Below are 14,400 nucleotides of genomic sequence, written 5' to 3'. Positions count from 1 at the left end.
GGTTACATTTCTATTTTTTTCTTTTTGTGTGTGTGTGTGTGATTGAACGTTGTACTTGATATTGTAAGATATTTTATATTTATATTTTTGATTTAATTTTAACCCTAAGTTGTCACTGTAAGAACCCTCCAGGAACAACGGAAGAAAATTCATTTAGGTTTTTCTCTATGTTTATTAATGAGCACTGTACTTGTCAAATTAATAAATAAAATAAATAAATAAATAAATAAGGCAAAGGTTTTTATTTTTGATGAATCCCCAAGGAAGGAAATCTTAGGGTATGATGTTGGGTGATCTAACTGGCCAAAGAAGAGTGCCTCTTTGGCCAATCCACCGATTTGGGAAATTATAAAAATCTGGAAAAAACTGGCATTAAAAGGTCAAATGTTTCTCTGTAAAATGTGACTCTTATTATTTCTCCATCTCCTGATTAGAGTTTTAGAGGAACAATTAATGATTAAATACTTTTCTTTTTCTATATTGTCATGTGCTGTCAAGTTTGTCTATAATACTACACACTTTGGCAGTTTTAGAGACATTTATTGCAATTTAAAAGTCATTATATACAAAACTAAAGGACGTTATATAGCAAAAGTGACATAGGATGAAAAAAAAAGCTAAAGGTTTTTTCACAAAAGCAACACGATTATCAGCTGTGGGTTCTGTCATGCATTCACATTCAGTAATTATTGTTCGGTCGCTGGCGTCTCAAACATTGAGCTGATTCACGAATTATTTCTGTATTTTAGTAATAGATGTTGGTAATGTTTATATGTGCTGTGCTGTTAAGGTTCGATTAAAACAGAAAAAAAGAAATCGCGCCCTTTTTTGCTGATGATATGACATTTTCAGTATTGGCTCTTATTAACAGGTTTCTTTGATCAACCCTGCGTGTTTAAAACGGCTGGTATTGTGGAATATGACAATAGATTAGAAATGTCTTCAGACACAATACACCTGTTTTCATACAATCAGCACTCAGTGTCATTAACTAGTGACACAGATTCTATGCTATGCTGAATAATTAGTGAAATACTAATGTGAGTGTGGGTGATTCCTACAATAATGAGTGCAGACAAAAGGCTACAAAGATTTTGCAGTGAAAAGGAAGTTCCTTGTCTGACGGCAACATGAAAGAAATCAGTGCGATAATCAGAACCGTTTGCAGTCGTATTCAAGTAAGTGCTAACTTCTTGTGAATTTATTGTGACAGATCCATTTTCTTGTTAAACATCAACACACCCAGTTTGTAAAGAAACCATCAAAACCACACAATACACATGCAGCTATTTCACGATCGCAGGCAGCAATAACACAAGCTTTACATAGCAAACATTGTCTTCCAAAAAAAAAACACAGGGAAAAAAAAAATCACACAACTACCCATGTTGAATGAACACTTATTAGATACAGCTCCAGAAGCACAATACTCAATACTGCATGTTACATACACAACCATTCAGAGTGCATGTCCGCTATGGTACACTTCTCATTAACACGATACTATAACTACTTTATAGAACAACGGAATGTATTGTTATGTACTGAAAGAACAAATCAACACCAAGAGCGAATAGTTACGTGTGGCACAACCTCATATCAGAACATGATATAATTAATGAGACTTGGACTTAAAATAAAATGGCATATTGCTTAAGATGTAATGTAACACTCCGCTTGTGGCCGATCCACAACTTCGAATAATAATAACGTACATTTTGGCACTGATTCGATAGAAGATTATCAATGAAGATGGATTCAGTTCTGTAAAGGCCACAGAGTCTACACTTAGTCTTCTAGTCTAGTCTTGTACAACACCACAAGAGTTTATAACGAATATCAGTACAAACTGTTGCCTTTTAAGACGTGTGAGCTGTGATTTGCATTCTAACTTATAAGTGTATGTGAAATGTGCTGAACCGAACTACATTCACAACACATCTACACTTTACTGAAGCTGACAACACCAGAAAACATTACACCGTCTTCTCTACTGTAACTTTACAGATATAATGAAATGGTGATTTTTCAAAATTTAAAATAAATGTAGAATTTATATTCGTGTTTCATTTCATGTTGAAACACATATCGGCTCTCTTTGCAGTTTCTTTTTGCAAACAAGGCATTACACTGATATAACGTGGAAAAAAGGCTAAGTGTTCTATAATACACAAAGGTGGAATGTTTTTATGGCTAGCAATACAAAAGCAAAAAAATGTTTTGCGATTCAATTTGGAAATATCAAAATCCGGCTACAATTCAATTAAAAACACAATTTTTCTAGATTTTTTCCAGAGGAAATATCTGAAAAGGTCAAAAGTCTAATTGAAGGCTAAGAAACAAAATCGAAATGTAATTTTTTTTTTTTTTTCAAGGCCTCTTGGTTTTTAACACAGACATACTTATGTACAATAAAAGTACTTCCCCAGAGTTACACAGCTTCATGCATTTGCAGTTGAATAACACTGGATTATCTTATCTATCGTTTCAATATTGTATTCTTACTTTTGTGCAAAAAGGCACTTTCATGATAAACGTTCTGAGCATCACTATTAAAGAATATCTTTCTCAGCATCCCCAATTGAGGAGCTCTGATATTGACATCAGCTGCAAAGCTTTTTCCACAGCTTTTGCAAGACAAGTTCGGCATTAACCAGCTTTACAAAGTCAAATATCTAAACACTTATCTTTGGAGTACCAAAAGTGCCATGTGATAGATTGATTTTGCTTTATATTTGGGAAAAATGATAAAGATAGCATTCTATTGTGATATTAAGTTCAAAAACCACCAACGGAAGCAGATATTTAATAGAATAATTCTACCAAAAAATGGTGTTACCAAAAATATGACCAAAATATTCACTTTGTATTTATGAAGCTGAATAAGACTACATATATACAATATAGTGATCTTACTGTTGAACCATTCATGGAAAAAAATAATCATGCAAACAACAAGAATAAGCCAAACAAGTTTCTACAAAATTCATGAGGTGCTTTGCTTGTTGTTTGCTGTAGTGACATTTTCAGTACTGACGGCTAGTTAGAAAATTACATTAAAAAAAAAAAAAAACGCATCTATACAATTTAAAGTATTTGAATGTATTGGTTTTAGTTGTATCAGGAATTATCAATAGTTTTGCTTTTGTTTCATCTAAAATAATAAGAGGTCAGAGTTTTTCACCAAAATCTTCTGTTAAAAAAATGGTCCCAAATTCAGTAACCATACTGTATACATTCACAGTTCTAAACTGATAGTCAAACTGCAGTTAAAAAAAGCTTTAACATGCTCTTTCACTACCTCATCGGACAACTATCCCAATGACGCACGTGAGTATGTCGTCTGTGTGCTTAAAAAACGTTACGCTGGAACGTTCCACACATCTATCAGCATCAATTAATAGAATAAATAGCATGAATCCTCTCAGCTATTCGTTATTTTCTTCTTTAAAAACATTATCCTTTTCTAAACATTTCATTACTGAAGTACAATATAATGATTATTCACCCTTATAGGGAGACCACGGCATGGTGTAGAGCAAGTCAAAGACCATATTCACCAGCACATTGAGAAAGAAGTTCAAGAACACGATGAACAATTTCTAAATAAAATACTTTTTGCAGATTATTAGCTCTTGTACCTCTATTTGTATTAAATCAAATAGATTCAGTGTTAACGTTTCAGTGTTGAAATATCCCTTTTCTTGAAAACTGATGTTATAAAGGTCTAATGATAGGCAGGTCCAAGTGTTTCCCTTTGTGCCATCCATGTTTTTTTTTTTTTTGCTTATGGATCATGGACAAAACCATTCCCATCTGTCTGAGGGAAGAGTTAACGTTTTCTTGATTATAAAAATTTGTGAGAGTTCAGGTGTATGGCAGGTCATATTTAGGATATTTAGCCTTTGTGTTGAGGATCATCACAATGAATAAGAGCAAAATATTTCATTTATTTGGCACGACGACGCCAAAGAGATTTTCCTGGCTCTAGAAATCCCATCATTTGTATAAAGGATGAGCCAAATTTAGTCTCCTTGACCGTGTGATTATTAAAGGTGTTGAAATAGTGTGTGTTCAGGAGCAGATTGCTCTGATGAATGGCCTCCAGCAGCAGTTTGCCCCACACAATGCAAGTCTCTGAGGTGAAACTGGACTAATTAGTGCTAAGTGTGAGGAGTTCAGTGTGTGTCTGTGGATGTAAGAGACTGCAGCTCATGTGGCTGGAGTCTCAGCCTGCAGGCTGGACATGCGGATCTGCGAGCTGCTTTTGCTGAGGATAGAGAGCTGCGTGCCTCCATTTACACCACTGCTCGCCAACGACGGGTGCCTGTGCTTCATGTCCACTGCAAAGTAACGGTTCACCGTCCAGCTTCTCCATTTCCTCTTCACCTCTGACTGCACCTTTAAGGAGAAATGTGGAAGACAGAAATAAGATGGTCGGGGTCTTGTGTAATGCCCGTAATCTTACCAGGAATGGAAGTGACATCCAGTAATGAAATCTCTCTATGCTCATTTGCATACAATTCATTACAAGCTAGCAAAAGTTAGCAGCTCTTTCAGATTATTCTCTCATGGTGTATATGAGGTTACTTCTGATTATTCTTCTCCGCTCTCTCTCCCTTCCTCACCAGTTCGCACTCCATCTCATTTTCCCAAGCCATGACCCCAAACTCATGCAAAAAGTACTTGGCTGGACATTAATAAACCTGCTGGGCTCTGGGAAAGTGCAGTAAGCTTCAAGAAAATGTTACCATGGAAACAGATCCCAGTGCTAACAATACTGCTAGCCACGGTTGTTTCTAATTCTGTCCAACACTGACTCAAAAAAGCAGTATAATTCCTCCTATAGTGCAGTAACTTTAGCATTCTTTCAATTAATAAGAACTATATATTTTATACTGGTTCTGAATGTTGTTTTTTTTTATAGCTGATGAGTGTGAACTCAGATGTTTGTAACCTACATTATTTTGCGTATGAGTATAATAATAAGGCAAGAAGTTCTTACACTCCATACACACATCATGGTTTGTTTTCATGTTATAGACATGTCATAGTTATACATTTCACATTCCTAATGTATACATAATGTATGTATATTACTGCAGCGTTTTAAATCAGAACTGAAATTGTTACACATATACTTACCTCGCCATTGAGGAAGCAGTAAAGGACAGCAACCACAAAGCCCTGACAAAAGACAAGATCGATTTCCTATAACAGCCTGAAGAGTTTTATTCCTTTTATACAACAGAAACTTCCAGGCAGATATAATTTTTTTTTTTATTATATATACATGTTAAACTTGTTTTTGTTATTGTCAGGAACATCTGGGACAATCCCCTGCCAGACCACCAGAGGGAGTGCTGGTTGGTGTTTTCCCTGTTTCAAGGTCATGTGTTTTCCCACCTGTGCCTTATTATCTATACCTGCCCTGTTTTATCAGTGGCATCTATTAGTAATTATCTTGGATTATTTTGTGTAACTCTTATGTTTTTGTTATGTTTCACATGAATAAAATGTATAGAGAATGTCCTGCATTTGGGTCTGATCTGTGAAGCTCCTCGGGAAGACATGACGCATGTTATCACTTTTTTGTTTTAGCAGCTATACTGTAGCTGTTCACTCACTATTCTCTTTTTTATTTCTCTCTCTCTACTTAAATAAGACTATTGACTTACTGACCCTTACAAAGAGCTGACATTGGAAACTCCTACAATAAACATAACTCCTTTACTATATCAACGATTGTATACTTTTGACTATAAAAACATGAGCACAAACAAGCGCATTAATGCAAATTTGCTGGATTAGATCTTTATTACTTCAGATCTATTCTATTATAGAAAACTAATCAATACTTCCTGATCAATCAGATTCAAGCATTCATAATTGCTGGTATAGTACAATATATTCAGCCATATATTATACAGTGGAGGGATTATAATACACAGCGTTTTTAGTACATAATAAATTATAAAACATCAAAAATAATAAAATTAACATACATAATTAACTACATAATTTTTAGTACATAATACAATTTAAAAGCCATCAGTTTTTGCAACTCCACACAAATATTGTGCTGAACAAGCTTCAACTTAAAGGCTTTACAAATACAGCAGGCACGTTAAGCAAATATTTTAGTGTATCTAAACAAATAAGGCACAAGATATTAGGTTCAGTACCTGGAAAGATCCGAGCCCCAGTTCAAACACGAGCCGTTCTCTCTTACTGACATCCTCGGGAGTGAAAGCAAACACAGTGTAGTGGATACCAAAGAGAGGGATGAGCAGGAGAGTGGAGCGAGCAAGGCGTCTGTCCGTTACACAATATTTCCATAATGTTAGTAATCTAATACACAGGCACTATGAAAGGCTCTCTGAATGAAAAGTGAAATAATATTGTAACACTTACAAGTAAATGCTGGATTCTTTGCCTCCTATATCAGGAGACTGCAACTTCTGGACAAGGATTATGATGATACCGATAAAGAGGACAAAGTTGATCTGAAATGTTAAAAAGGTAAAGTATGTGTTATTTGGGGTCATTTTTATTTATCATCATACAGTGTCACCCAAATGAGGATGAGGTTCCCTTCTGAGTCTGGTTCTCAAGGTTTCTTCCTCATATCGTCTCAGGGAGTTTTTCCTCACCACCGTAACCTCAGGCTTTTTTTTATTAGAGATAGATGTTAGAGATAAATAGTAATTTCAATTTTAAATTAATAATTTTACGTATATATACGTATATATATATAAGTAGAAGAAGAAGAAGAAGAAGAAGAAGAAGAAGAAGAAAAAGACATAAAATAATACATACATTTAAAGTTTAAAATTACTTTTAAATTATTAATTTAAAATTGAAATTACTATTTATCTCTAACATCTATCTCTATCACCCTAAGCCTGAGGTGACGGTGGTGAGGAAAAACTCACCATATATGTGTATATATATATATATATATACACATATATGTATATATATATATATATATATATATATATATATATATATATATTTTTTTTTTTTTTTTTTTTTTTCTTCTCTCTCTTCTGTTTCTATGTTCCTGTAAAGCTGCCCTGAGTCAATGTGAATGGTTAAAAGCACTATACAAATAAATTGAATCAAATTGAAATACCAAAAAAACATCCTGTGAAGCCAATATTTATAGCAAATCAATATATTTAATTCTAAAAGTACACATCAGTGATGTCATTTTGTAGGAATTGTAAGGAATTTCTGATAATGCCTCATAAAGCTCTAATAACGACTGCAAATTCCTTACTATCTTATAATCACGTTGTAATGTAAGTGTCATTTTTACTAAAAGATTTAAGGTAAAGGTTATTTAGTGTATGTTAAATTGTCTATAGTCTCACTATACTGAAACATCAACCCACCCTACTAGTGTACTGTACTACTGTAAGTAAACAAACACAATCACTCTATAAGCCATTTTATTTTAATCAGCTTTTAATAAAAAATCCAAAAAAAAATTCCCACAGAATAATTATCAACTTAGGAAGAATTATGACCACAGCAATGATGATTAATAAATATAGGCTTCAATACACTACATACCATAATAGAAGCAAGCACAGGTCCCTTTATCACCCACCAGATGGCAGCATTGTTATTTATGTCCCAACATCTAAAACATGAAATAATGGACACAGACCATTACTGATGAATATTTATCTTTGGTACAATCATTTTCTATAAAGTTTGATACAAATGATGTCACACATCTTACCCAATGTTATCAAAATGCACACGAAGCATTGCCCAGATTGTCACACACACCGTTGGGGTTCCTGGGTCAAAGATTTTACTGAATGAGTCACACATTTTTTATTATTTAATAAGCGTCATTTTGTTATGGTTGTTTAGGCTCACCCCAGCCGATGATGGTGTACCAATAGAAGTATCTCCTCTCAGGGAAGAAGGTCTCCACCAGCAGAGTAAAGAGGTACAGTCCCTCAATGAACAGCCAGAAGTAGTTTGATAAAACACAGTAGTGAAAAAACACCATTACTGCCTTACACTTCACCTGCAACAGAAAAAAATATATATATATATATATATATATGCAAATGCATGAAATGGATGACAAATATATATATATATATATATATATATATATATATATATATATATATATATATTTTTATTTTTTCTGACATATATATGTATATGTCATCCATTTCATGCATTTACATCCTCCTTGCTCTCAAATAATTAATAATTATAAAAAGTAATTTAATATTTATGTTAATTTATTATACTGACTGTATGCACAAATGAGGGGTAAATTTTGCAGCGACTACTAATGGAAGTGAAGACAGTAGATGGCACATGATCTATGGCACAGAGACTCATACTGCTTCTCCTTCATCTTTTATGCTATATATGCATATAAACACGGATGAATATTATATACAAAGACTAAATCTCATTGCGTTCATTCATGATTTATTTTTGTGGCACAGAAAACTGATTCGGAATGTAGGATGCACTATCCTTGATAAACATTATTGCCATGGCAACCAGGTGACTTGTGGTGATAACATGGCTGTATGTGTGGGGATGTGGTACTGTGGTGATTAAGGCTTTGGACTATACTGTAGCTTAGAAGGTTTTGAGCGCAAACCCCAGGTACACCAATCTGTCACTGCTGGGCCCCTGAGCAAGGCCCTTAACCCCCTCAATTTCTCAGTTGTATACAAAGAGATAAAAATGTAAGTTGCTCTGGATAAGAGCATCTACCAAATGCCATGACGATGAACATAGCTTTCCTCAATCGAACTGTCACTATTGCTTTCAGAATAGCGACCAAAGATTTACACCAAATCACAACTGATAGTCCTTTAAAATCTATTTATTATTTACAGTACAGTTACTTTGTTCTTGCACTAATGTTTACAGGGCTCTCAAGTGTCACGCTGCGAGCATCACTTGGAGCACAGAGTAAGTCATGATCTCCTGTTTTAATGTTACAACAAATTCAACTTGTTTGACTCAAACAATGACATGTTGAGTGCTGTTAGAGAATGTTTCCCAGATAACTAGCATGAGTGTCTGTAACTTAGCCAACAGTTTTACAGCCTGTTCACTGACAACACCTGCTCAGATCAAGTGAGTTCTCAAACTCGAGGGCCTGAGGTGGTGCCCAGGGGCCCCGGGTTTATGACATTTTATAAATGGATTTATCATAAATTCTGTGTAATTAAATCTCAGAAAAATAAGGCTACTAAACAACAGCACTCACTCACTCACTCACTCATTTTCCACCACTTATCCGAACTACCTCAGGTCACGGGGAGCCTGTGCAGATTATTCTACACAGATTACTCTACTGATTGGGATACACCCTGGACGGAGTGCCACCAACAGAACTACATTGTATAATTTAATATGTTTTGTTTAATTCAAATATTAAGTTTTGGAATGTTTTATGTCATAAATTTTCTTGGGGGGTTGGGGGGGGGGATCACTGGTCATCACTGTATACAAGGGTGATAAAAAAACGAATATTTTCGTTCTCACATGATGTCTGACATTATATGACTGGTTTTAGTGCTTCCACATTCTAATGCTGATGCCCAGAGGGTATTTTCGATGGTCGGTTTGAACAAAACCTCAACACAAAACAGCTTGTCTCTGGATGGGACATTGTCCTCAATCATGACCCTAAAAATGGTGTCACTCTTGCCTGTCTTCAAAACTTGAGAGCCCTGGTTGTATGTATAATTAATATAAATGCGAACAATACACTGTATGGATGTTTACTTGTTCAAACATGCATACTCTCTATCCGCTTTATCCTGGACAGATTTAAGATACAATGTTTGTATTAATCTTCTTTTTACATGAACTGGTTTATGAGCGGGGGGGCACGGTGACTTAGTGGTTAGCACGTTCGCCTCACACCTCCAGGTTTGGGGGTTCGATTCCCGCCTCCGCCTTGTGTGTGTGGAGTTTGCATGTTCTCCCCATGCCTCAGGGGTTTCCTCCGGGTACTCCGGTTTCCTCCCCCGGTCCAAAGACATGCATGGTAGATTGATTGGGATCTCTGGAAAATTGTCCGTAGTGTGTGATTGCGTGAGTGAATGAGAGTGTGTGTGTGCCCTGCGATGGGTTGGCACTCTGTCCAGGGTGTATCCTGCCTTGATGCCCGATGACGCCTGAGATAGGCACAGGCTCCCCGTGACCCGAGGTAGTTCGGATAAGCGGTAGAAAATGAATGAATGAATGAATGGTTTATGAGCAGCAACGACAAAGCTTTACCGATCTAATCCTGAAAGCATTGTCCATCATTGGCTTTTTATCAGGATCTCAGCACGTATTACATGTTTTATATGACACATTAAAGCGGCAGTGAATAAAAGTGCATGTGCGTGTATAACTCACAGTATGTGTAAAGCAATGACTGCTGTCCTCCTCAGCATACAGAACTCCATCTTTAATAAAAACTGAGATGGCTCTCAGGATAAAAGACACAAAGAGATTCATGTGGATGAAGTTCCTGGTGCAGTGGAGCTTCCTGTGGAGAAAATCACAAGTTAGTCATGTGTGGAGAATGTTCAACTAAATATAACCACCGCCTCCATTACAGATTCAGCGTAATATCTTTTGTAAATGACAATAAATTTTGAGCTGCTTCATCTGGAGCATTGTGCTGCTGCTGATTGTAAATAGTAGATACAGAAGCAGTAAAGGTTAGTATTAATAGAATAGTAGTTATAGTAACGGTAGTTGTATTACTATGAGTTAACACTACCAACAGTATCTTTTTCCTGTTGTATTAACAGGATGCTTTATTGATCTCTCACCTGAACCAGCAGAGGATCACCATAGCCGAGGTGAGAGACACCAGAGATGTGCTGTAGCCCACTGTGTACAGAGCTTTCACAGACACATAGTACTTGTCCTTAAAGGAAGACCATTTCAAATCAGGTTATAATGACAAGCTTAAATTCTGTGTATAAGTACAAAATTAGCACTTACAAATACCATATAAGTTAAGTGGGATATATTTATTTTAGAAGTTACGGGAAAGTGAATGGTTCGCATTTAAAGTTAGATATATTTGTAGAACTAAATGGTAAGTAGTTACATTCTTTTATAAGTTAAAAAAAAAGCAATCAAGGGTAGGTTTGAGGACATACTGATATAAAACATGATCTTTATTATTATTATTATTGTTATTGTTATTGTTATTGTTATTGTTATTATTAATATTATTGATGTTGTTATTATCATCATTATTGTTGTTGTTGCTGTTGCAGTTATTATTATTATTATTATTATTATTATTATTATTAATAAGAATAATAATAAGAATAATAAGAATAATAATAATATTATTATTATTATTATTATTATTATTATTATTATTATTATTAGAGTAGCATACATTATGATCAGAACTGCATTGTACTTTTTTCTTTCTATTCATGTTGCCCTTTAGGTATATCCACAGGAAGTGTTTAACCATCATGGCCTAATGACCATTTATTTAGCCTCCCATTAATCTAAGCACAAGCAATAAATAAGTTCCACACAGATATATTGCTGGTTATCGCTATCCTGCATAAATATATATGGTCCTTGTGTTTAAACAATTGTTTAAACTGTAATAAAGCATAACCTTCTCTTGTGCATTTTATAATGCTTACCATAGGGTTCGTTCTATTGTCATCAAATGGACACACATCGACGTAATGAGGGAACATCTCTGACCAGCCTTCCTCAGTACAGTTCCGGCTCACTTTTCCAAACTCTACAACACATAGTACAGTGAACTGTTACCTTTATCAAACAAATAATTGGTCATTGATTTCTGATTTCTGGGCTGTTTTAACATGCAGAGGTGAATAACAAATGTCACATACCTTCATATTCTTCATTCATGAACTCAAATAGTTCAGGGCAGGGCATCCACACCATATCACCTATTCTGGCCGGCTGCCAGCATGTCAGATTGTCCCACATCCAGCGACACACTGGAGGTAAAAGAAAAACATGTAAATATTAGATTAGATTAGATTAGATTAGATTAGATTAGATTAGATTAGATTAGATTAGATTCAACTTTATTGTCATTACACATGTACAAACAAGTACAAGGCAACGAAATGCAGTTTAGGTCTAACCAGAGTGCAATAGCAGCAAGTGCAGGATATACAGTGTTTACATGAGTTAAATAAATTAAATAAAATGGTAATAAAGGAGTAATTTACAGACTTGTATGTACTATGAACATAATATACAGATGGCTATTACTATAAACTGAAATATGTGCTGTAACAAAATATATGGCTATTACTATAAACAGTAATTTAAAGATGTGTTTGTACTATGAACATTATATACAGTACAGATGAATATATATGTACTATGAACATAATATACTGATGGCTATTACTATAAACTGAAATTTACAGAAGGATATGTGCTATAAACAAAATATATGGCTATTACAATAAAAAAAAATATGTATATACAATGGTAAGTTAGGCAATGGTGAGCAGCAATGCAAAAAAAGAGCAAGTGTGCAAATGAGGATATTTTTTGTGTAACAGTCCATTAGTGCAATAACGAATATAGACAGACAAATGGAAAATTATATATATAGTCATGTGGAAAAAATTATGACACAACATGAAATCCTGTGTTATTCTTTTAAATAGTTAAACATATGGGCATTTTATCTTTATATTAACAATATTGGAAGATTCAAGTAATATAACTAAACAAATAAAAGCAAAGAAAGGTCTTTTTAAATGATCTATAAAATGTATTTTTTAAAAAGAATCTTTTTTTTTTGTGAGGAAAAAGTAAGAACACCACGACATTTATTTGAACTTAAGACTGAAGTTTGCCAAAGAACACAGAGACAAATGCCAAGACATCTGGAATAATGTGCTTTAGACAGATGAGTCTAAAACTGAATTATCTGGACACAATAACAGAGGGCGTGTTTGACGTAAACCAAATGCAGCATTTCAGCAAAAGAACCTCATACCAAGTGTGAAACATAGAGGTGGAAGTGTTATGGTTTGGGGATGATTTGCTGCAGCAGGACCTGGTCGGCTCATCGTCATAGAGTCCACTATGAATTCTACATTGTATCAGAAGGTGCTTGAGGAACGTGTGAGACCATCTGTCAAAAAATTTAAGCTTAAGTGCAACTGGGCCTTGAAACATGACAAAAACATACCAGTAAATCCACCAAGAACTGTCTGAACAGTAAAAAATAAAGAATTCTGGAATAAAAAAAGACAAAGCCCAGATCTAAATTCTATAGAGATCTTGTGTGGTGATTTAAACAGACTGTTCATGCAGGAAACCCCTCAAACATCACACAGCTGAAAGAATTCTGCATTGAAGAGTTGGGAAACTTTCTTCCAGTCGATGTCAGAAACTAGTAATATTTGTATACACACACACACTACTGTATACACACACACACATAATAATTTAATATTTGTATACACATATTTGTATACACACACACTACTATTTTTAATAGTAATATTTTAATTTTTAAAAAATTACATTTATTTGTATACATACACACACTAATATGTGTGGTTCAGAATTGAGTTTGCCATTTTTTGATTCGAAATTCCGTGCATAAAAATCAATCTATTATTTTCTTTACACATAACAGTCTAGTTTATTTTCGCTCTTCAATAAAATTGTGCTTCTTATATTCTTTATTTAAATTTAAAGCTACTTGGTTTGATGTCGATTTCTAATGCAGTGATAAATACATAAATATGGCTCAAGTATCCAAATACTTTTTTGTGGCCACTATTACTTGTATTTGTATACACACACACACACTCTACTGAGCAATATCTACAAGTATTCAGACTTCGCACTGGTGGATCTTAACCAGGTTTTAAGAACTTCTTCAAAATGCCAAAAGAAGAAACGAGAGCGAGAGACAAAAAATAGAGAGTAGGCAATTTATTGAAAACTGCATTTAAACTCAAACAGGCTGGTCATCAGCTGATCAAAAATATTAGACCATAGATTTTAAAAGTTAAAATCTGTGCAAAAATACTGCTTTAATGTCATTGTCCTCCAGAGAGTCACACTGTCATGATCTCCTGATTACAAAAGCAAAAAGGCTTTCTGTTTTTGAACATGGCAGGATTGTTGAACTGTATATATTTGCAGACAAATGGAATAGTGTGACACTGAGCCAGAGAAGAGTTGATAGTCTAGATGTATGGCTTTAAATTATTTCTATAGGATAGAAATGTACCGTTGTATATAAATGTGCATTCCCATTCTCATAAGACAGCAAAGAATGATTAATTATTATATTAGAGGGTGTCTGGGTTTCAGTTATATTTAGTTAATTTGTTTTGTTCTGAATCTGCCAGT

General features: G+C 34.5%; 1 protein-coding gene across 1 annotated transcript in view; it reads right to left on the bottom strand.

The window, feature by feature from the left end:
- Positions 1-488: 488 nt before the first annotated feature.
- adcyap1r1b (adenylate cyclase activating polypeptide 1b (pituitary) receptor type I) overlaps positions 489-14,400 on the bottom strand; it is a 36,621-nt gene continuing 22,709 nt past the window's right edge. The window contains exons 4-14 of the mRNA XM_060867564.1: positions 11,895-12,005; positions 11,679-11,782; positions 10,833-10,930; positions 10,411-10,543; positions 7,897-8,050; positions 7,754-7,814; positions 7,582-7,651; positions 6,415-6,506; positions 6,186-6,315; positions 5,146-5,187; positions 489-4,401 (exon numbers count right to left, since the gene is read on the bottom strand). Of these exons, the coding sequence (XP_060723547.1) occupies positions 4,213-4,401; positions 5,146-5,187; positions 6,186-6,315; positions 6,415-6,506; positions 7,582-7,651; positions 7,754-7,814; positions 7,897-8,050; positions 10,411-10,543; positions 10,833-10,930; positions 11,679-11,782; positions 11,895-12,005 (1,184 nt within the window). The 3' untranslated portion in view covers positions 489-4,212. The remainder of the gene's footprint in view (positions 4,402-5,145; positions 5,188-6,185; positions 6,316-6,414; positions 6,507-7,581; positions 7,652-7,753; positions 7,815-7,896; positions 8,051-10,410; positions 10,544-10,832; positions 10,931-11,678; positions 11,783-11,894; positions 12,006-14,400) is intronic.

Source organism: Tachysurus vachellii, chromosome 4 (assembly GCF_030014155.1).
Source record: "Tachysurus vachellii isolate PV-2020 chromosome 4, HZAU_Pvac_v1, whole genome shotgun sequence".
In the NCBI taxonomy this organism is placed as follows: Eukaryota; Metazoa; Chordata; class Actinopteri; order Siluriformes; family Bagridae; genus Tachysurus; species Tachysurus vachellii.
This window is presented reverse-complemented; position numbering and strand designations above follow the sequence as displayed.